This window comes from Argopecten irradians, chromosome 5 (genome assembly GCF_041381155.1).
Source record: "Argopecten irradians isolate NY chromosome 5, Ai_NY, whole genome shotgun sequence".
NCBI classification, from domain to species: Eukaryota; Metazoa; Mollusca; class Bivalvia; order Pectinida; family Pectinidae; genus Argopecten; species Argopecten irradians.
In genome coordinates, this window is record NC_091138.1 from 32,639,190 (window position 1) to 32,664,253 (window position 25,064).

The 25,064-nt window shown below is 34.6% G+C and overlaps 1 protein-coding gene across 4 annotated transcripts in view; it reads left to right on the forward strand.

Moving 5' to 3' along the window:
- LOC138323575 (ATP-binding cassette sub-family B member 6-like) overlaps positions 1-25,064 on the forward strand; it is a 33,869-nt gene that overhangs the window by 2,429 nt on the left and 6,376 nt on the right. Inside the window, exons 1-14 of one of the 4 annotated variants that reach the window (XM_069268273.1) lie at positions 2,530-2,637; positions 7,541-7,793; positions 8,112-8,382; positions 14,691-14,823; positions 16,245-16,440; positions 18,599-18,820; positions 19,171-19,273; positions 19,561-19,650; positions 20,696-20,817; positions 21,713-21,822; positions 22,137-22,202; positions 23,819-24,033; positions 24,362-24,425; positions 24,735-24,820. In XM_069268273.1, coding sequence (XP_069124374.1) covers positions 7,541-7,793; positions 8,112-8,382; positions 14,691-14,823; positions 16,245-16,440; positions 18,599-18,820; positions 19,171-19,273; positions 19,561-19,650; positions 20,696-20,817; positions 21,713-21,822; positions 22,137-22,202; positions 23,819-24,033; positions 24,362-24,425; positions 24,735-24,820 — 1,931 coding nt within the window. In that variant the 5' untranslated portion in view covers positions 2,530-2,637. Of the gene's footprint in view, positions 1-2,529; positions 2,638-2,737; positions 2,856-7,540; positions 7,794-8,111; positions 8,390-14,690; positions 14,824-16,244; positions 16,441-18,598; positions 18,821-19,170; positions 19,274-19,560; positions 19,651-20,695; positions 20,818-21,712; positions 21,823-22,136; positions 22,203-23,818; positions 24,034-24,361; positions 24,426-24,734; positions 24,821-25,064 lie in introns of those variants that run through there. The other 3 variants (XM_069268274.1, XM_069268272.1, XM_069268276.1) reach the window with 3 other exon arrangements.

The window sequence follows — 25,064 nt, forward strand, 5'->3', positions numbered from 1 at the left end:
AATCCGCGTAGCGGATTCTCACAAAAGTTTGCAAACAAAATTTATTTCATAACCCGATGAAATTAAAAAGTTGTGACTTCAATGCTTATAATTAATTTTCCAGGCTACTTTATAAAACGAAATACGTTTACACGTACGATTCCATTGATTTTTTCCAAGGGATTATTTTTTCCAAATCAATACGCAACGTCAATGTTTCTATTGTGACGTCACGATAACGTCTGGTTTCCGCGCTATTCTCGGATATTTTTTTCATCGTGGAATGAAAAAAAATATGAATAGGCCAATCGGAAAGCCAGAAACAAAGAGAAAATTAATTATTTTAATTTGAAACGCGTGTTGTAATTTTTTTCTTCCTATTTTCCTCGTCTGTTTATCATCTCCCATAAATTAACACCGTAAAGTAAAACATGGTATTTAACAGTTTACCAATGAATATTGCAGGTTCACGTAAGCTGAGATTTAGATAATAAATGTCTCCGACGTATGCTATAAATGTGGCTTGTCATGGTTTGATCAAAAGTCAACATCTGGGCTTGCGTTGTGCGTGGTATTTTTAAGTCGCCTGTGATAAACTGGACCACAGGCGTTTGCAGAATAGATTTTTTTTCATTTTGTTGATGTTATGAGAGTATAATGATAATGGAGAACGTGCAAATTATATATTTACTTTTTCACTGCAGTTCCACTATGTAACCTTACCAAGCGCAGTTGGTAGTCATATAGACAATGAACTTTAAACTCTTATTATGACGTCATTATCATTGTGACGTCACAATTGTTGAGCCAGCGATCACGGAAGACGGCTGTTCCATCCATGACGATAACGAATGATTATTTAATTATAGGTGCAAAATTCCTTGGGATTTCATCATAAAATTGTAACCAAATGTAAATATAAGCATTGAACGTCTTTTAGTTGGCATTCATTTTGGCTATGAATGCCAACTGAAAGATGTTCAATGCTTAAATAAAATTGCTGTAAAAAGTATACTGTAACGGTATAACACACCATAGTCCTATATACCGTTTTACTTTTTGCAGCAACTATATATACATGTACAAGCGACCGTGATCTGGAAAACGGTGTTTGCATAATACAATTGGGCAATTCATCAAGACTTTTTAACTTTCCGTCGAATTAATTAAAATTTCTTTAAAAACATCTTCTTCATTGCTGTTATGCATAGACTTTGCGAGAAATATTTACATATACAATAATAAAAAATGTATATTTATGCAATAATATACAGTTGTTGACTGGATTTGTTGGTCCAGGAGTGTCATACGGATTTTGAGCCTGATCGGAAAAAAAACCCAGTATGGCCGCCAGGCAGCCGTCTTCGATTTTGATGGTTAAAGTTTCTTACCGCTAATTCTCAGAAAGTACTGAAGGGATCATTCTCAAATTGTATCTGTATATTCCCCTTGGGCCATAGGAGTGTCATGCTGATTTGAGACTGATCGGGAAAAAATGTGGCAGTTGATGTTTGTAACCGCTATTTTCTCAAGACGTACTGCACGGATATTTCTTAAATTTTACTTGCTTGGTTCCCTTGGTCTCTAGGAGTGTCATGCTGATTTTGAGACTGATCGAAAAAACAATATGGCCGCCAGGATGGCCGCCAGGCAGCCATCTTAGAATTTTATAGTAAAAGTTGGTTGCCGCTAATTATCAAAAAGTTGTGAAGGGATAATTCTCAAATTTCATATGTAGGTTCCCTTAGGGCCCTTTATATTTTGTGCAAATTCCATTTTGAGACCGATTAGTCAACACGATGGGCGCCAGACAGCCATCTTGGTTTTTGATAGTTGAAGTTTGGTACCGGTATTTCTCAGAAATGACTTAAAGGATCGTTTCATATGTAGGTTCCTCTTGGATCCTAGTTGTGGATATAACATTTTTGGACCACCATCTTGGATTTTGATTGTTGAAGTTTGTTACCACTATTTCTTAGAAAGATCCCTCTTATCTCAGACATAGATCAATCTTTGGTGGGGCGCCAAGATCCCTCTGGGATCTCTTGTTATATGAGACAAATTCATATGCATATAACCGGATTTTTCAAATAATTGGAGCGTCGATTTGATTCTACTTACCCACTTGCGGATAGTTAGGCACATGGATACGTCACGATTGTACGGCTTTTCTATATCTGTAATGCACTTTAATAAAGTGATAACACATATTTAAAGGCCATACTATTATATTGTGACGTAACCATGAGTCAAGTACAGATATCACTTCATAATTTAGGGACGTTCACGATTTGGGGATGAAGGAAGGTCAGAGAACCGAGAGAAAAACCTCTGACCTATGTTCAATATCAGACAGCTGCACTTCACGTGGGATTTGAACTTGCGACCTGGAGTTGGGTGGTTTGTTGTATTTTTTTGGGGACACCTTATCTACACGGACTCTGCGACCTCTAGCTCTCCTCTTGCATTAACTAACTTTGTCCCCATGTTTTCCACTTATAAATGTCATCGTTGACATTCCGAAGATTTAGCAAGCTTTGATTACTATGGACCGAACACGACGAAATTATTCACCGTCTAAGCAACGAAGCCAGGTGTTAAGCTGTTTGCCCTCTTCAGAGACCTGCACACTCATCTCATTACTGGACTTAGAAGAGGGTACAGTAACTGTTGATATATATATGTATGCCGATACACATACAGAATGTACACTGATAACGTTATACTCGTGACCGTGTCCACCTCTCTCTAGTCGTATGGAAGGCTGTGAGTACATAGACATTTTTGTTGCTTTTATTCCCATGGATGTAGCAACTGAGACAATTTATTACCTTTTTTATGAACATTTGTTTCGTTTATAGCGTCATGGAATACAGGTATACTTCCTATTGTTGTTTATAATCCCATTTAATTTACTTTTGTAACTTGGATTTTTATTGTTGAACTTTTGGTACTGTTTTTAGATTACGAGTAAATACACTTTATTGTCATATTAGCAACGGGATCAGACGGAAGTTGAGTGAAGCATTGGTTGTCATATTTTCGACATGCATTAGTGTGTAATATACATTGAGTGATCTAGCATAGCCAATGGTTACATGTATATATACTAGAACATAATCATTCCTGTTATAAAACGAAAAAGGGTGAACAATAAAGTATGAAAATAAAAGTTAGACGTTTGTATAGTGAAAAATATCATTTGATGGAACAGCCAATTATTTGGCAGGAAAGAGTTGAGGTCTTGCAACTTCCGGTATATTGCCACGGACAACCGACTAAACAATAAAAGTAGATGAAATAGTCCCATTGATAAAACGGGATATTTAAGTATTGAATGTCTTTCAGTTGGCATTCATAGCCATTATGAATGCCAACTGAACAGAGACAAATCCAATGAAGCGCCTAGTGCGCTTCATGTTGAATTTGCCTCTGAATGCCAACTGAAAGACGTTCAATGCTTATATTTACAAATTTGGTTACAATTTTATGATGAAATCCCAAGGAATTTTGTATATATAATTAAATAAATCATTCGTTATCGTCATGGATGGAACAGCCATTTGAACAGCTGTCTTCCGTGATCGCTGGATCAACAATTGTGACGTCACAATGAAAATGACGTCATAATAGCGCTTGAAGTTCTTTGTCTATATGACTGCCAACTACGCTTGGTAAGGTTACATAGTGGGACTGCAGTGAAATTTCATAGGCAAATATTTGTTTTCGTCAGTTGGTTGATTCATATAGTGACGAAACACTTAGAATGTAAATATAATGAATTAAACTTTCGTTATCGTCAAGGATGGAACATTCACAATGATGCCAACTGGGCTTAGTAAATGTAAATATAAAAAGATAATCTATTTCAAATGTTTTTATAAAAATGTATTTCCATGTCAACATAACTGATCCGTTTTCGGAATATCTTCTGAAAGATATTGATAATCTATTTCAAATATTTTTATAAGAATATATTTCCATGTCAACATAAGTGATCCGTTTTCAGAATATCTTAAATTTTTCAGTGAATTATCATACTGACGTAAAACCCAGTTATTTCTTGACCTTTTGAGTTCTGATCGTGATATTAGTAGCCAGAGCCTAACTGTAAATGTAAATACTGGAAAATATCATTATTGGGCTTAGTAGCAACATATAGGTACTGTGCAATGGTGATGCAAACATTCAAACTTACAAACGCCTTCTTCATTAAAATTTACAACACATATAATATGTTCTATCATAATTATTTTTCTTAACCCTTAGAGTGCCAAGTTATTTGAATCTGCCAGCCACGGCAAAAAAAAAAAAAAAAGAAAAAAAAAAAAAAAAAAAAAAAAACCCACAGCGACCAAGTTGTGACGTTTTCCCAATTATGACGTCATAGAACCCAGAGCTAGTCTAGAGACATTCTTCTGAACGTAAAATATTGATGACGTCTGTGTAACCACGTATTGCAACAAAAATACCTGTGATTTACAGTTTTTAGAAACCACTCAGCTTGATAGCTGCCACCCTATACAATGAAATGCAAAAGGCATGTAATCCTTCATGATACAAAATCGGTAGATTTACACTGCAAAACAGCATTAAATGTTGCATGCAATATTTTAGAAGCATTTTGCTGTGATTCAGAAACGGAAAAAATATACGCGAGAAAATAATAAAAAATCCTATTTAGAATATAAAATGGAAAGATAAATATGACGATTTTTTTGTAAAGGTTTGTGTAGTTACTGAGAAATATTTACCTGTTTTGTTGTTTATTTTTAAATAAGGATGTGCAACGGGGCAAACGTATGTAAATTTTACCGCGTCGTCATTGGAAATCGGCAGATGTGTTGGAAAACCGAATGTTTTGACATCAAAGATGTAGACGGTAGTTTGGTGACAAAAAACTGTAGTCTTTTGCATAAGTGGTTGTAGATTCTATTTATCATGTATATACAGGGTGTCCCAAAAACATGTCCCGACTTTGACAGGTAATAACTTTTGCAATACTCAACTTTTTATGAAATTTCAAAATGATTTGGAAAGCAGGAGCATCCAAATTTAACTTAATTGGGTACAAATGTACATATAAAATCATCATTTTGTGTGATGACGTCATAATAGAAATGATGACATCATCGATGATGTTACATTTTGGTGACTTTCTAGCACCACGAAGATTCAGGCTGAAGATATTTAATTATACAATGCGGTTGGAAAATCCACTTCTTTAGTAAATGAAATGTTATAAAAATGTCACCCAGGATATGCAGTCCACTTCCAGGAAGTAGATTTAAAGAATTGTGAGGTGGTGAGGAATTTCAGGGACAGAATTCATCATGTCATCGAAAAGAAGGGTGGACATCTCCCGCCCATTCTTTAATGAAAGTTTTTGATTTTCTGGACCAATCTCGAAATTAGCGAAATATGACTTTTTCTCGATTTTCAATATAAATATTAACAAAACAATATTTGTCCGGGTTGTTATATATCATTGTACAGAGCAGATCATTACCTTTCTAATGGTATATAGATCAAGTTCCTCCGTCTATCAAAACATTTTTATAAAGCGTCAAACTCGGGACATGTTTTTTGGGACACCCTGTATGTACATTGTACATAAGGTTTGTAATGAAATTAATACTTGATCTAATTATCCAAATTGTATTTTGATAAGTCTTTGATATAAGTTGACACGACGTAGGCAACTTATATACACCAGGTAAACCCTGGAAAAATGCATTCATAATGTATGAAATACCATTGTCAGTTTTCAAAACCCAAAGGAGGCAGGCAGACAGACAGACAGACATTCTTTATTTCCTCTTTTTACAAGAGATTATGTTGGTGTCCGCGATCTCTTCAGCCCCTCGCGATTGCCTATACAACATGTACATGTAGAGTATGATTTTTACCGTTTTTCTATCAAGACCCCCAAAACGCCTGAAATTGTCTATGAACACTTTGGTGGGTTAAGGGCCGACTTGGTATAAGCTGTAACTAAATTCTCAAAAAAAGCATGTACAAAATATATACAAAGGGCACGTAAACAATTGTCTTTCTTCCTGCTTTATCGCATCTATACAGTTTCCATTCAGAGATAATCAACAGATTCAGGTAAAATACCATAAATGTGCATGACTTGACAATTTTTATTTTAAGATTATTAAAGCATGGAAAGCAAATACACATTTTTAAATGTAACATTAATATTGTTCCAATATACTGTAGTCCTTAAGTTAAGTGTTCCAAAAACGGACTTTCTCTTCCTGTAACGTGATTTTGTGTGTATACCTTTTTGGTTATACAAATAAATCACATTAATCAAATCAGTAATGAATCTTTAGCGTTGATACTATGTATATCTAGAATACTCATTTTTTTTCTCGTCACGCTTTTATTTGTATGTGTGTGTATGCGTATATAGGTTTCCTCCCGTCATGTTTTTCATATTCTACAAAATATTTCCGAGACGCGACTGTGCCGCAGAATTTATGCATATAGATATACTAAACGTTGCGATGTCCTTTCCTAATTAACGAACGAAACTGGTACATTAATCGTAAATTACCAGACCGTATATGTACACATATTTTATTGCAGTACACCATTTATATAGTAGAGACTAAGTTGTGTAAAATCCATCACATGTGTGTGTAATTATCGAATATCTAAAACACGAAATACTACATGTACATTATTGGTAGACTAAATATAAGGGTTTGGTTCTTTTAGAAATTGATTTAAACTATGCACATATGTATATAATTTCTTCAACAATGAATGTATTTATAAGCATAACTAATTCCATATCTTTCACGTAAAATATTGCAGATAGGAATCAAAATACAAAACATCAAGGATCAACGAGCTTTGTGTTGTTGAAGTATATTTTCATAGAAGGTAGTACAATAGCTTTTTGTTGTTTATATAGATTTCTATGAACGATGGCACCTTAGCATTTTTAACGTTATTTATGCATATTGCTATGGAAAATAGTATCTGAGTCATTTTATTTATCTTTATGGGAGGTACTTCAGCTTTGTTGTTGTTTTTATCTCTATACAAAGTAGAACCTATAGTTTTTGTTATTGTTTTGAAGTTATGGGACGTATTTTGTGTCCTCTTTATCGTTATGAAAACTGTCCTTTCGTCTCCTTGTTGCTTATATACCCATGTAAAGTAATGCCAAACTTTCTATTGTATATTTCTACGAAAGTTCATATTCGATATCCAGTTTTTTGTTGTTTATATGTTCACCAGAGCCTTTAGTTGCTGAAAGCTTCATCAAAGGCAGTTACTGGGCATTGCTCATTGTTTAATTTAGTAACTAAACCTTTTTGCTGTTATATTATTCATTGAATGTAGGATTAATTTAGCTGCAATATTGTAGCTCAAAAGACTTTTAGACAGAAAATGGTGTCGTCTTTAGTTTTTTTCGGCCGATTCGTTCTAGGATTAATTAACTTTCTCGTTTCTCTATACATATACATTTGTCAAATGAAATACCGAAACCTTGGTGTTGCTTTTAATGTCGTAGAAGTAATATATATGATATCTTCTACAGATGCAGTTCTGTATAAACGGTACTGGTTTTGGGGGATGGCAAGACGACGGCATCGACCCCTGTCTGTATGGGACATTGGCCCCACTGGTTCCTTTCACATACATACTCATAGTCAGGGTGTTGATTGCTTTAACGTTGGGGAGGAAGAAATCTGACGACAAACCCGATGTGGAGAATCCGCAAGTAGGCGAAGTATATGAAGACATAGACTTCGGTGAAGCATCCTGGATATGCTACGTGAGGCTGGTTCTAGGTAACTATATAATCTGTAGTTTTTCTCTTCAAATAATCGTTCATGACTTCATTTTTATCTGCTATAAAATGATAGTTGTTACCGTTCTGTGGTATGTCGATTGTCAATTGCTTCAAACCTTATTAGTCTCTTTACAAAATACATTGTGTAGAGAAACATAATTATTTACAATATTCAACAAATGCAACATAGAAGGAGGACAAATTATATAATTTTTCAACCATAACTTTGACAAATTTACATAAATCTTTTAATATTTTTATATTTGTAGAGTTCATAATCTATGAAAATTAAATAATAATTGGTGTGTTTCAACAGGGAACTTATTGGTGTTAGAGTGTGCCGTTCGAGGGGTATTGCTGGACATAATGAATGGATATGTCGTCGGTCAGCAGATCTTGACTGTTGCCATCACGGCGATAAATTGGATAATATATCTGAGCGCAGAAAGCTCAAAAGTGTCTATAAAGAAACGTAAAACAACTCTAACGAAATGGCTTTTGTCGGGATTCCTGTGTTTGATTCTAGTGAAGGAAGCGTTGGCACTGGTTTCCTGGTTCAGTCCGCACTATTGGTGGTCCATACACAGGTGAGTTGTAAGTGTCCTGTTCTTGTCTCTCGTGAACACGTGGCCCAGTCTCTCCCAGGATACATTACGATCCCCACGTGCAAATTAATTACAAACATTTAATCTTGGCTGTGAATGTGGGGACCACAATGAACCCTGGGAGAGATTGCATGTGGCCGTGGTTAATTTTAGCTCGTCTCTTACATTCGAAGAGAAGCGGGCTTAAAGAATCGCCCTGGCGTCGACATTGGTTAAGGTCTTAATGCAAATGTCAAAATGTTTTTTTAACAACTAAGATTGATTTCTGCATTGATGAAAAGATTATATGTGTGGTTAAGGGTATGGACACTCTTGTAAGGGAGAAAACCGCAGTATTTTGATTTTCAAGAGGTCCAGTAGGTCAAAATGTACCGTTGGTTAAAGATGCTCCACCGCTGACAAATGGTATTTTTTCACTATCAAAAACTGGAGCAGACGATTTGGTATTTTCTTCAGTTACAAAAGTTACTTTCTTTACACCATTTCCACCATTGAAAAGTTTGGGCTTCTAATTTTACTTAAAGTTTAAAATATAAAAAATAATTAAATGCATCCCGAAAAAATCAACAGTGTCAAACAGCTGAGCTGGCGCTCACCAGGACCGGGGCTGACTGGGCCCGGTGCTGGCTAGGACCGTGGTGCTGTATTTCGCTTAAAACAATTTTCCTCAACATAATATCTTAACCTTGTAGCTATATTTGCCTGAGATATATGCCATGCTAGGTGGTTTACCTAATTATAAACCAAAATAACTGAGAATTTTGATATATTTTTTATTACAATTTTTAATTTTTATTTATTCTTGATTTTTTGACAGCATTTGCCTCCCTTTGATCGTTCATATATATCTCAGACATACATGTACATGTGTACGCTTGTTACATGTTTAGCTCAGTTCTTGGTAGTATTCACTCTCATGCATTAAAGTAATTGAAACCATATGCATTATTTATACATTATTCCCAATGCTTAAATGCTTATATTTTAAACTATATTTTAAATGTCGCAGTCATCGTAATCACGCAATCAGCCATCTACATTAATAATTGTGTACTTGTAGTTTATATATATATATATATATATGCTGCGGTATATGATAAACGGAACATAATGAAGTTTAGACACTAGCTGTGGCTTCCAAGGGTGAAAAGTACCCTGTATACCAACAGAAACGTAAATATATAATTATATATATGTTTCTGATACCAAAACTAAACCTATCATAAACGCAATGGGAATGGGTTTGTTTTAATTTTTGACAATAACGTTCTTCCTTATTTTAGAGATATTCACATGATGATAGGGACATCAAATTGAAAAGTATGCTTTCCTAAGAGCTTCTTTGATGTTTAGTTCAACAAAAGCAAATAACAAATTAGTAGCATTTTGCTGAGATTAAAGAAACATATTTTATATGACTGTACTACATTTGTAGATCAACTATTCTTATCAGATAGACTCAATTAATTCAGAAATGCATACGCTAAGCATTAAATTGAACTAAATCTTTTACTATCACTACGCCGGACGGCAAAATAGCGAAATAAATCTCGACTGTTTTTATATATAACGCATGTTTCATAATGTTACCTCATCTTAGACTATCGATATGTATTTTTTTATGTTATTCATGTTTTCAAGTAACCTTTAAATTTTCCTCCGGAAAGGTAGTGGGCCTTGATGACACCGAACTATGTTTATTTGTGGATGTATTATATTTTGCCAATAATTGATTTGAATTATGAGCATAAGAATAGACGATTGTTATACCATATTTCATCTATGGTTCAATGTTTAAATTAGACAAAACGTACATAACCAAAATATGAGTTTTTGTTAATTAAAAAAAATAAGTCGATTTCGGTCTATCAATCGTTTTTGTACCTGTTATAGACACTAGTTAATATAACGGCATGCTTATTTATGGGATAATTGCGGTATTCTAATATATTGTTATGCGTTTTATATCAACTCTTTACTCTTACACACATGCTGTATATGCATATTTGTGTGCATAATGTAGATATTATAATAATGCATCGCATCACATTTCCTGATTCAACTTGTCCCCCACTGGGTCCGTCTAAGTATACAGGATATTTTTTGGAAAAATCGCGGCATTTGAAAATATTGTCATGTGATTAGTATGAATTCTTCACTGTAAAATATTTGTTATCAATTTTATATGCATTCATAATGCAGATGTTATCTATATTGTATCGCATCACATTTCCTGACTGAAGTTGTTCCCCACTGGGTCCGTCTTAGTATACGGGTAGTGTTTTGGGACAATTGTGATATCTTAATATATATTTATCCGTTTTATATCAATTCTTTACTCTAACACACATGCTGTATATGTATATTTGTGTGCATAATGTAGATAACATAATAATGCATCGCATCACATTTCCTGATTCAACTTGTCCCCCACTGGGTCCGTCTTAGTATAGGGGTCGTTTATGGGATGGATAATTGCGGTATTCAAATATATTGTTATCCGTTTTATATCAGTTCTTTACTCTAACACACAAGTTATATATGTATGTGTGTGTGTATAACGTAGATAATATAATAATGCATCGCATCACATTTCCTGATTCAACTTGTCCCCCACTGAGTCCGTCTTAGTATAGGGGTCGTTTATGGGATAATTGCGGTATTCAAATATATTGTTATCCGTTTTATATCAACTCTTTACTCTAACACACATGTTATATATGTATGTGTGTGTGTGTATAATGTAGATAATATAATAATGCATCGCATCACATTTCCTGATTCAACTTGTCCCCCACTGGGTCCGTCTTAGTATAGGGGTCGTTTATGGGATAATTGCGGTATTCAAATATATTGTTATCCGTTTTATATCAACTCTTTACTCTAACACACATGTTATATATGTATGTGTGTTTATAATGTAGATATTATAATAATGCATCGCATCACATTTCCTGATTCAACTTGTCCCCCACTGGGTCCGTCTAAGTATACAGGGTGTTGTTTTTTTTTTTTTTGGAAAAATCTCGGTATTAAGAAAAAATGTCATGCGTTTAATATGAGTTGGGTCTATGTTTGTATACGATTGTTTTAAGGATTATCTGGTATTTAAGATATTTTTTCTTTAGTTTAGTACTTTTGTTTAATAATTTGAACATATGCATGCTATTTAAAGATGCTCCACCGCCGGCAGAGCAAAAATGATACTCATCATTTGAACAATAATTGGTGTTTAATCGTGTTTATATATGTCTAAATTACACCAAAAAACATCATATAATATAATTTGTTTTGCTATTGGTGTATGCGCAACCCGTACTTCATTCCATATGGGATCAAGAGTACCACGATTTTTTTTCGGGATGCAATTAACTATTTTTCAATATTTTTATCTTAAAGAAAAATGAGAAACTCAAACTTTTCAATGGTGGTAATGGTGTAAAGTAATAACTTTTGTAACTGAAGAAGAATACTAATTCGCCTGTTCCTGTTTTTGAAAGAGAAAAAATACTTTTTGTCAGCGGTGAAGCATCTTTAAAAGAAAATGCGCCACGAAAAAATGACAATAGAGGAATCAAGAGACGTTGGAGAGTCGCCGTACGCGTAGATGTACAGACTTGGGTTTGTAATGATCAGCTTCTATATGGAATTTACAGTAATAGGATAAATATATAAGAAAATGTTTATATTTATTATTTATAATAAACATTCCTCTTTATCCCCCCAAATAGAAGAGTTCCATAGAATGAACAAAATTTAACAGAAACGTAAAAAAAAATACCTTTGTCATGAAGGTTATTTTCTTGAAGAAATATATGATATATGTACAAAGAACATTTTTTGAACTTTCTATAAGCAATTTTACATTTTTTTACATTTACAAAAAGTGAAGTGGATATATACTTGTAAACGTAGCAATAAAACGATGAACCAAATATCAATTTTAAGTGATACAATATTATGTGAACCTTACAGTTAATTGACACAAGCTTTGAAAAGAGAAATATTATTTTAGAGTACTTGAACATTACAAATGCTATACACCATATCAGAATTAAATAAAAGAAAATTGAAATGTTAGAGCTGAGGCTTTGTCAGCATGTTTTTAAAAGTGTTTAAGTTTATAACGATTTCTTTATTTTAAAACAATTTTGCCACAGTATAAAAAAATATTTTCCAGAACACAAAAGGATGGAGTCAATTGCTAATTCATTTGAAAACATACGTTGGTATATCAGTCAGCGGGATCGTGGATGAAAATGCAAGAGAATAGAAACAACTATCTGTAACATTTAGATAAAACTACATAATATAAAATACATATATATTAATATATACTAAATTATTTATATGTTATTTATATTCTCAGAATTTATCGCGCTTTTATTTTACCTGTATTAGAATACGCATGTGAATTATGGGATGGTTTTTCAAACTCTGACTCGGAAAAATTAGAAAAAGTTCAAAAGGAAGCTGCTAGAATAATAACCGGTCTTCCCTCTTATGCAAGTATCGATTCTCTATATTTTGAAACTGGTTTAGAATCTCTATCTTCTAGAAGGAAAAGGAAAAAACTTCATCTTCTCTATAAAATGCGCACAAATCAAACTCCTGATTTTCTTACTTCTCTACTTCCTTCTACCGTTCAAGATCAAGCTGCCTATCCATTAAGAAATAGAGATGACTATAGAATTCCGTATTACAGACTTTCATCTACAAACACTTCTTTTCTACCTTCTACTCTTCGCTCTTGGAATAACTTAAAAAACTCTGTTAAGTCAGCAATATCATTGAGCCTTTTTAGAAATTCACTAAAACCGGTTTTTGAATCTTCTCCTTCTTACTTTGGCATTGGTGACCGGAAGTTAAATATATTGCATACAAAACTTAGACATCAATGTAGTTCCCTAAATTACGATTTGTTCAGGATAAACCTTGTGGAAACTCCATGCTGCAACTGTGGACATATTTGTGAGAGTGTACATCACTTTTTTTTTCGAATGTAAAAATTATAATGTTGAAAGGAATTTGCTATTGGAAAGCCTAAATAATATGAATTTAAATGTTCTTATTGATTTAAATTTAATCTTGTTTGGAAATGAGGATCTGTCTCTGGAAAGGTCTCTTAAAACAATTTTTTTATATGTTCAAAACTTTATTAAATTAAGCAAAAGATTTTAATATTAGACGAATACCTTTATTGTTATACACCTATCAGTTCTTTTCGATATCTCTTTTGTGTATTTTTGTGTTATCTAGAAATCGACTTAAATCACGTTATTTTAGATATTATGGCAAGTTGGTACTAAGGCGACGATTGCTTATGGATTTGATGGAAGACCTGAACAGCTAGGAGAAAGATTTTAGGAGTGTGATGGACATTCTTTGAGAGGGAAGGCAAAGAACGAGATAATTAGTCCAACTGTTGCCGCAAATTATTATTTATTAATTAAGTCGATTTAGTATTACAATTTTAAGACATTGAATTTTCTTCCTCTCCTTACTCCCTCCCCCCTCTCTCTCTCTCTCTCTTTCTCTCCAAAGTGTTCTTATTTACTATTTAATCATATTTATATATTTCATTACTTTGCATATCATGTTTGTATTCGTTCTGTATTTTGGAAAGGGTGGCAATATAAGTTGCATAAAACTTGTACCCAATCCTTTTGTATATATTTGCAATAAAATATGTTAAATCAGAACTAAATTATTATTTTAAAAATCAGGTTTACCTCGATATATTTTAGCACATGGATATAATATATGTATACAGCACTCGTATACAGTAGACATATCTAGACATATAGTTTGCTAAGTATAGACGAGTTATCTATCTTTACGGGCCCCACCAGCGCCGGTCCCAGTCAGCCCCGGTCCCAGTGAGGGACAGCTCAGCTGTTTGATGCCACTCGAAACGGGGCTGCCGTGGCCGGTAAGAACTATATGGAATGAAGTACTGATTGCGCATACACCAAAATCAAAACAAATTATTTTATATTATTTTTTTTGTGTTAATTAGACATACATATACACGATTTAACACCAATTATTGTTCAAATGATGAATATCATTTATGCTCTGTCGGCGGTGGAGCATCTTTAAGAGTTCTAGTCTCAATGTTATTGTACAGGCGATTTATTGGCCACCGATCTCTAGAATAGTAAAATCATCATTAAAAAAGTCTTGATACTTTAAAATATCTAATTCTTATTCTGATGTTAAAATCCAATTTAACAATGCTTACCAAAACTCAAAGCGTGACAATTAGCCTACATTGTTTGTATCAACAGTGTGTCAGCCAGGACAGAGTTCGGCCTGTGGGTGATCAGAGTGGCAGTATGTCTCCTTCTCATGTTACTAAAAGTCATTCCACCAGTTTTGTGTGCTCCAAAGCACCACTTGCCAGTCGACACAGACGAAAAGGTAAGAAAATCAAAAGTGCAATTATGTACGTATCATAGATATATTCGTAGCAATGTAAAATATTGTGTTACCTTAGGAATATTACGTTTTTAACTGTGTTTTCCAAATACATCTGACTTCTTACATCATCTGTTGCGATATTACGAAAACACAGAAAACATTACTTCTGACATTAGTTGTAATAGTTGTTTTAAATAACGACAAATGAACTTGAAATAGTATTTAAAATTCATCTACATCACTTCACAATATGTACAGGATGACGAAACACGCTTTGAAATAAAACCTAAAATCATATGTTAGTCCTCTCTCTAAATTCACAGTTTTAATCGAAGTGCAACTAATCCATAAAAATCCTATTCCTTTGAACAGCTATCTGCTAATTCCCAGTGAAACACTCTTATTTTAAACACGTCATTAACAAGCTAATGCACAAACATGGTTTACATTACATCTATTAAAATAATCTACAAGCATCTGAATTAAGGAATTAAGTTAGGAATCTCCGTAGTTAAATATACACTGAGATTATAAATTAATTAATGTATCTAAATAAAGAACTCCTTGAAATGAAGCTAACTCTAGCTGTGTCCTAAAATAATTTTGTGAATTCCCCTAACCTTAATATATACAACTGCTATCTCTTTTAGAAGTAGAACATAGGTTGTCTAGAGTTCAGGCTATTTTTGTACGGGCCAAGTATCTAGGGTTTCCCCACACCCAAACTGGACGAAACCGACTAATCTAATACCATTTAATGAACATTTTACTCCGGAAATAAAATAATTATCTAGACACTATGAAACGAATTTCTGATTAATTACCAACAAATGAATGAGCTTAACAGAAGCAAACATTTGTCGTATTGTGTTCAAGGTTCTTAATTGAAACAACGAAGGATATTTTTTGTAATTCTTTAATGTATGTAATTGACATCCTACCCACGAAACAAATATAAATATGATCTGGGCTTAGCACCACAGGCATCTGTCCCGAATTAGTCCAGCCAACGGTCTATACATACATACCTATATATTATATTTTATATATAAAGTTGGTCATTCGTACCAGGTTCCTATGCTAACCACAGATAACACAGTTATATAACTATGATACTTGGAGGATATCGTATCAGATTTAGAGTGAAAATATATACAATTATCTTATCTAACCATTAAACTATAGCAATCTTCACATTGTGTTATCTCAATTTATCGATTCTGAAAAAAAATAAAAATCAATTTATTAAAATAAAACCACTACATTCTGCTTAAGACAACGGAAAATAAACATTTTCATTGTTTTTTGATTGCACTATATTAAATCGTTTCACCATTTAAATGTATAACCTTTTGGCTTTTGCCTCTTCAATTTTTCCATTTTCTGATTTGATCTTTTCTGATACTTTATCTGGTTTTTAGATAGATAAACAAAAGAAAAAGGAGGAGAGGAAGAAATCCACTTGGTCCAATGTGTTTATCAAGTTGAGGATGATGCTGCCGTACGTTTGGCCCAAGGGGAATCGTGCCAAACAGGGCTTGGTGTTTGTCTGTGTGTTAATGCTGGCGTTAGGCAGGGTTGCCAACTTGTTTGTACCCATTGTCAGTAAAACTATCAGTAAGTACAGAGACCCAGCCTACATTGTGTGTCTACGTTAATAACCGTATAGCAGATTATTTTCGCGGTTGAAGAATTTCGCGACTTTCGCTGAAAGAAGAGATTTTTTTTTACGAAAGAACATTTTGTGAACAATCAAGGTACAAGGCTATATTTGCTCAATCTATTTATAAATGGTTTCACGATTAAATATTTCGAGTTGATCGTTATTGTCTCAGAAAATCGCAAAAATGAATTCTCCGCCTAAATAACTGCCTACACAGTGGATTGTTGTGGAAATAGCCCTTCGGATGTAACATATAGCACGTGCACTGAGTGGATCACAGACTTTTGACTCAATATATACGTATCGAACTAGTATACAGACACCTCTAAATATTATGCTTTACACTTGGATTCCACATACATAGAGATAGCAGTATATATAGAGTCAAAAGCCTGTATGTGGATCGTAACAAGTTTATTCGCTGTCGAATTCAAAAGACAAGCTGTAAGAGAAAAAAACATCAAGTTACAAACTCAGAATTTTTAAAAGTTGTCTAACCATTATACCACATTTTTGTCTGTCAAGTAAAAAGGGACCATGGACCCTCTGGAGCCCTTCACCATGGTAATGTCATTGACTATAGAATTAAAGGACTCGTAGATGTACTCACAAGTAGGGGGGTAAATCTAATTTGTCTACCCGATATAAAATCTGATCAATTTAGATTATTGTAGAATTGTACATCTATGTTCGTATCATCACCTCTAGATACTTCTACTATGACATATGCTATGTTCTGCTAACAAAGGAATTCTGAACTACCTCAGATAGCATGCACTATACACATATAGTAGTTGTATCCTTCAGGTTGCTGCTAGTAGAGTGGTTTTAAGATGTCCCGACATAATACCACACCCCCCCCCCCCCCCCCCCCACCTCTGGAGTTGAGTTAGAATCCTATGTGGTTTGGCAATAAACTGCACATACATTTATGTTATTAGAAATGTAATAATTATCATGACAAAGTTTGGCTTCCTTTTTCCATAAAGGAGCCAAGGGCACACCAAGGCTTTACTTTTTATAATTAATGGAGTTAACATCCTTGTTCAACTCAGGGCTGCTCTCTGGTTGATGGAGAGTAACGTCCCTGTTCCACTAAGACTGCTTTCTGATTGATGGAGTTTAAGGTCCTTGTTCCGGTTATTGCGCGATCTACGTGACCCTTTTTATAAGGTTCGGAAAACATTGCCCTGGACAACAGGTTTCTGACCTATATATGCAGGCGTTGGCTCGGTAGTTATATAATTATTGACCCATTTTTTTAAAGAATACGCTAGTAATAGTGACAGTGTTATGGCCGGACCATGGGATCTTCTGGTCAATAATTAATGTGAATGCACTACATCATGACCATGCGTAGCTTGTACTTCGCTTATTGCGGTCAAGAATTGACATGCTTTATTGTATTATACCGAGATTTCCTCGATTTGCATTCATACATTAAAGATGCTGTCAAGTACAATGTACAAATATAGATGATGGATATTTGGTATTAAAATTGTTCTTTGTTCAAAATAGCTGGCCTTGAGTTGAGAAGTATGTGACAGAATATTTTGTCTAAACACTTTCGTTTCTCTTTTGTAATATCATGTTCTATTTAATGCTTTATTGTAAAAAGACAAATATCCTTATTTCGATGAATTCATTTTTGTTGTACAACATGAACATGAAGCAACTGATTTTTGAGAGTGGATGATCGGGGTCGATTTTACTCCTGTGAGACATTGCAGAAAACATTCATTAAAAGGTTATCGAGTAGATACACTAATTTATACTTACACATATGTTTTACTTTATATAAAGATAGTCCGCTAAACCTGCCTATATCATTAGACTTTTTCCTGCCTATCATATCAGGAAAAACCCACCAATAATATAGTCAGGTTTAGCAGGTTTATATATAAACAGGGTCAAGACCTCGTGGACCTCTCTGATGTTTTTGCCTATGGTTGATCATACAATTTATAACTTCCGTCCGTGCGCCTGAAACGCCTTGCCAACTATCTGAATTTTTTGGGAGAAAGACAATATTGTTTCACAAAATAAAATAATAGGAAACATAAAAGATAGACACATCAAATAACTACTTACCGTTTTCTTTTTTTTTTTCAGTTGACAGTTTGACTACCAAAGTGATAGAAACGCCAAACCTAATGATGGTTTACGACTTTATTTCCCCGACTCCCGGCGGAATGTCTCAGCCATCTAATCAGACGTCAGACCCCCTTATAATGGATTCCGAGAACAAGGAGGTGACAGAAATCCCGCCAATCTTCTGCTGGCAATACATACTTCTCTATTGCTTCCTGATGTTCCTGAAGGGAGGGGGTGCAGGTACTTATTCGTCAATAATATTGTTAGTTCAATACATATCGTAGCACATAGGGAACGGCTTTTATAAGTTGTATAACGTGCCAATCCCATTGCACATTTTGCAATAAAATATGTTTAAATCAAATATCGTAGCACTCGCTACATACCGGCAAATCCCGTACCTTCAAACAATTGCATAAATTCTGCTCTGCAGTCGCGTCTCGGTGATATTTTTGTCAATATTCGTAAATTAAACTGCAACATCACGGGTAAATTTGCCGGCAATCTTCGGAAATTAACCGAGGTTAGCCGACTTTTTAAATTCTATCATTATATATTTATGATATTATGATATATTTTTCATTATCCAGGTCATTCAGGCATGCTGAACAACCTCCGATCCTTGTGCTGGGTACCAGTTCAGCAGTATACATCCAAACATGTACAACTTAGTTTATTCCATCATCTACAGAGGTAAATATCTACTGATACTATTTACCATATAAGGTAACAAACTATACTGCTGGTTCATTCTATGAGGCATTGGTTAATATAGAATTAAACATGATGTTGAATATAATCAATTGAAATTTATATCTTCAATATAAAAGTGACCGTTTTAAATAGTTTTGAAATTTTACTCTTACTATCTCGAGTGAAACATTGCAGTGTATTACGTAGAGTTAAATCTATATTCATATTTTCTATAAGTTATTGTAATTGCTGTTTATTTTATTAATTGACTTCTTAATGACTTATAGTTTGTCCCTGAGATGGCATCTCCACAGACAGACAGGAGAGGTACTGAAGATTGTGGACCGGGGCACAAACAGTATTAATATGCTACTTAGGTACAGCGTTGTTAGACTTAGTGATTCTATTTTGCTTATACGGTAGTTTTGGTTATTGAAGGTAATTTTACAGCAAGAATATTAAAAAAATCTTATCCCAAAAATAAATACAATATTTTAATTTTAAAGAAAAGTTTATCGTCACAATTCCCCGATGTGGAGTTCCTCAAGGTGGTGTCATTGGCCCATCGATTTTTATATCAATTAATATGTATACAAAATAATATGACACACATTTTTAAAACTGGAAGTTATATGTGCCGTAACAGGGCGAAAATTTTTACATGTTATCTTTTTCTACAGTAATCTATCGAAAACCATCAGGTTTAATGAATTAAGAAGTAAAATCATTCTTGAATAGACAGACAAATATGTATGATGCCTTATAAACATTGATTACAACAGAAAATTTGATGAACTGTAAAATTCTTGTTTTTGATGTCTAATGTATCTTTAGATGGAAATATACTTGCAGAAATCACTTAACAATTACTAATAACATTGTAATCAACTACTTAGCTTCATAAAGCCCGAGATACTCTGGCCCTGACACCAGACTTAGACATATTCTTGCCCTGACACCAGACTTAGACATTACGACAGATAGACCTAAACCAGACGTCTATCTGTCATAATGTCTAAGTCTGGTTTCAGGCCAGAGTATCTCGGGCTAAGCTTCATGGTCTGACAATATGTAAATACAAAATGTATAATGATTTTTGCAGTACAAAAAATGTACTGCCAAAATCATTATTCTACCCTATGCATTGTAAGTATTGTAATTCTCAGAATATTGGTAGTAGTTGGCGACGAATCAGATATTCTTGAGTATTAAAATTACGGCACGTATAACTTTAATATAATAAGAACATTTGTTTTTGTCAATATGGTGGTGTTGTACCGACCTGAATCCAAAATAATAATTCTATCTGTTACATCACCATATTGACCTCAACAGAGGCCCAAAGGTAATAGACATGAATATGATGTCCGACTTGTTTTACTTGGATAATGGTTTCGTTGAATGATTTGTATGTTTTTGTAGCCATCTACTCTTTAACGTCTTACCTATAATAGTTGACATCACCATCGCCATCGTATTCTTTGTGTCCTCGTTCAACTACATCTTTGGTCTGATCGTCTTCTTCTGTATGGTCACATACGTAGGTGAGTTGGTGTAGAGATCGCAGGTGGTCAGTTTGTCAGGCCGCAGGTGGTCAGTTTTGTCAGACTGCAGGTGGTCAGTTTGTCAAGGTAAAATTGGATATCTGTACTCTCTAGACCCTAAACACAAACATGAGATAGTTACATATGTACCCATGACGCTTTTGAGCATCTGCGATACTGAAAACCAACTTTCCTTCGCGGATACTAAACTTCACGTTTTCCATTTAAAAATCAGTTCGCGAAGATTTATTTTCGTGGATATGAAAATTTTCTTTTAATATAAACGATGTTTGTTAGGATAAACTTCTGCGAAATTCGCGAAAGTAAGTTGGTTTATAGAAGTATTTCTGCAGTGAAATTTATTATGTCTTTGTAACAAAGATCTTGCATAAGCAGCTGGTAATCCTTCACACTAAAAACAGTTTTATATTATGAAATTTCATTTGTAATAATAAATCCATTTGCATGTCACCTTCGACATTTTCTCGTCGACATTTATTCTATGACTGGGAAAGGTTTCGACAATACAATAGCGCGGAGTGCACTTAGTTTAGATGCAAATATATCCTTAATGCGTACAAGTGCAATAACTTTCGATGCGAATATTCTCTTGTTTGCAAACGGAATACTATTTTGCGCCCTTATCCAAAACATTTCATATATTGCGTTTACACACAATCGTATTCCCAATCTGATTAAAATCAGCTGTTTGATACTCTGCTTGCTTCGTGCTCCGCTATAAACAGCTGATTTTAATAAAATTGTAGTATTCCTTTAGCTGCACACACAAATATAAGATTGTTATGCGATATTATCACAAAATCATACCTTACTTTCCCAGCTATCATATAGGTATATCCGTGGGAGTAACATTTTTCCTTTTCCCTTATAATAGGTGTATCGATTATGTTAACTGAATGGAGAACAAAATACAGGAGAGATATGAACAAATTAGACAATGAAAAAAATGCCAAGGCTGTGGATGCTTTACTTAACTTCGAAACGGTGAGTAGGCTTTATGTTTTCTTGCTATATGCTGAGAAAATGTTCAGATTCGCTGTCAACGTAATTAAGGATTATGGACATATTTCACTTATAGTCGTATTAAACTCAGTTTTATACTCGTCATCTCTCTCTGTAAAGTACTCATTCGTTGTTGTAATATTCATGGGTCCTGTTATTATTCCCATAGGAACCACGGAAACAACGAAAAAATGTACACAACGAAAATGTCATGTTTTACAGTAGTTGTGCTCTGTCAATGTGACATACCAATTTTACACCAAACCTAATCTGTTTCATGCCAATCCTATTTATAGGTAAAGTATTACGGCGCGGCAGACTTTGAGAAGGGTCAATACAAAGAAGCGATCGTCAAATACCAGGTATGTTCTACTTGGACAAGTAATCTGCAGAAATGTTAACACAGAAGGATACATGTACGTAAATCTATAATTCTTTACAGCACAACTGAAGACTAGAAGTGGTGACGGGATGGCTTGTTGATTGATTTTGACAAAGAAGTGACGACTATATGGGTATAAATGTTATTATACTGGATGTCTTGGATGTGGAAGAGATGACTTTGAGTGTCTAAATGTTACCACATTCTACTGGACGACTTTGACTTAGAAGTGACGACTATGGGTGTCTAAATGTTACCACATTCTACTGGACGACTTTGACTTAGAAGTGACGACTATGGGTGTCTAAATGTTACCACATTCTACTGGACGACCTGGGCTTAGAAGTGACGACTATGGGTGTCTAAATGTTACCACCTTCTACTGGACGACTTTGACTTAGAAGTGACGACTATGGGTGTCTAAATGTTACCACATTCTACTGGACGACTTTGACTTAGAAGTGACGACTATGGGTGTCTAAATGTTACCACATTCTACTGGACGACTTGGGCTTAGAAGTGACGACTATGGGTGTCTAAATGTTACCACATTCTACTGGACGACTTTGACTTAGAAGTGACGACTATGGGTGTCTAAATGTTACCACATTCTACTGGACGACTTTGACTTAGAAGTGACGACTATGGGTGTCTAAATGTTACCACATTCTACTGGACGACTTGGGCTTAGAAGTGACGACTATGGGTGTCTAAATGTTACCACATTCTACTGGACGACTTTGACTTAGAAGTGACGACTATGGGTGTCTATATGTTACCATATTCTACTGGACGACTTTGACTTAGAAGTGACAACTATGGGGGTCTAAATGTTACCACATTCTACTGGACGACTTTGACTTAGAAGTGACGATTATGGGTGTCTATATGTTACCATATTCTACTGGACGACTTTGACTTAGAAGTGACAACTATGGGGGTCTAAATGTTACCATATTCTACTGGACGCATTAAAAGTGATGACTATTGGGGCCTATCTTCTATACTCCAGGGGTTCAGATCACTTACGACCTTTACACCTATTGACTATATATCTCTAGTAAAACTGGAGGCAACAGAACAAGTAATTTAGTCCTTTATGCACATCATAAGAGCAGTACAACGGTACTTTGTGGTTAACTGTGTGGCTTTTAAGTTTGGCGTCGCTCTTTCTGTAGTCCTCAATTGATTTTTTCCTGGCCTGTGATTAGTTTAGAGTTTTCGTCTGAGCTGCTTTCAGTTTTACTATAAGTAAGTCCAGGGGTGTAGAGATCGTAAGTGTTCGGAAACCCTGGAGTATCGAGGATGATGGGGATCTACATGTAACCAAATTCTACTCGACGCCTTGGACTTAGAAGTAACAGTTATTTTGGTCCATATCTAACCATATTCTGCTGGACGACTTGGATTTGAAAGTGACGACTATGTGGGACTCTATGTTACCATCTAAGTCAAAGTCTTCCACTAGAAGAAGTAACGTTTATGATGGTCTATATGTAACCATATTCTACTGGACGAATTGAACAGTTTTCTATGCTAGAACATTGAATCATTTTTGACAGAACATCATCGAAGCATTTATATTTGTATTTTCAGAAAGCCGAGTTTGTGAGTACATGCTCATTACACCTGCTGAACATAATGCAGAACGTGGTGATCACGTGTGGAATGATAACTGGGACTGTGCTGTGTGGGTGGGGAGTGGCCTACAGTATAAAAGGTCAACGTCTCACCGTGGGGGACTACGTACTGTTTGGGACATATATCAGCCAGCTTTATGGTCCTATACAGTGGTTAGGTAACTACTATAGGTAGGTAACTTCCATGTAGTGAAGGCATGTCGTAAAAGTATAACCATAAATGTAAATATTACTATACATGTAAACAAGACAATAGGCTTTCTATTGATGAAATGGTGAGATGCTGGCGAGATGTCCATTTGCGTAATTACTCCCCAAAATTAGGAAAACTCCACCAGAATGAATGTGGACTATATATACGTAGTTATACTTCTTTTAAATATGATTATAAACCAAATCGTGTTGGCAAACGTCATGTATGGTCTTAGTTCTAAATCGAATCCTAGAAATTGTGAAGCGTCCATCTTATTCTATTATCAAGACGTTATTTGGTTTACAGAATGATACAGGCAGCATTTGTAGACATGGAGAATATGTTCGATTTGTTTAAAGAACCACAAGAGGTGAGTGTGACACACATATTTTTAAAGTATTTTTCTTTTTAATTTTAATATAACCCTATTCTGTCCACAGTGTCACCGATAAGAAGTATTGTATATTTGCTAATCATCGCAAGGCGTTTAATTTCGCTAAATTCGTGGATTCATGAAATGTAATAACTCGCAATATCTATCAGAATCATGATTTTACATACTACAGCCTGTCTGAATACTTGAAAATATTCCTCGATAATAAGTTTCAAACAGTAAGTCGCGAAATTGTACACCCACGAAATTTAAGAATTATACACTTCACATTAATCTATTTTCAAGGTGAAGGATGTACCAAATGCCCCGCCCCTTGAAATCACCAAAGGAGAAATTGAGTTTAGGGACGTTTCTTTTCACTACGATCCAAGGTAGGGTTGCTTATCGCCTAAAATCCTCTTTTTTGTCCTTTTGATCATATACATACACAATGAAATATTTTCCACCTGTGTAATAGAAATACATGAATAATTGCAGAATTGACAAATTAGTTTTTACTGATAAATTAGGAGATAAACATAATTTGACTGTTTACATTATGCCGAATAGCAACCTAGGTTATAGTACCTAAACTTTTATTTTAGCCAAAAAGCCTAGAAGCGATCAGTTACACTA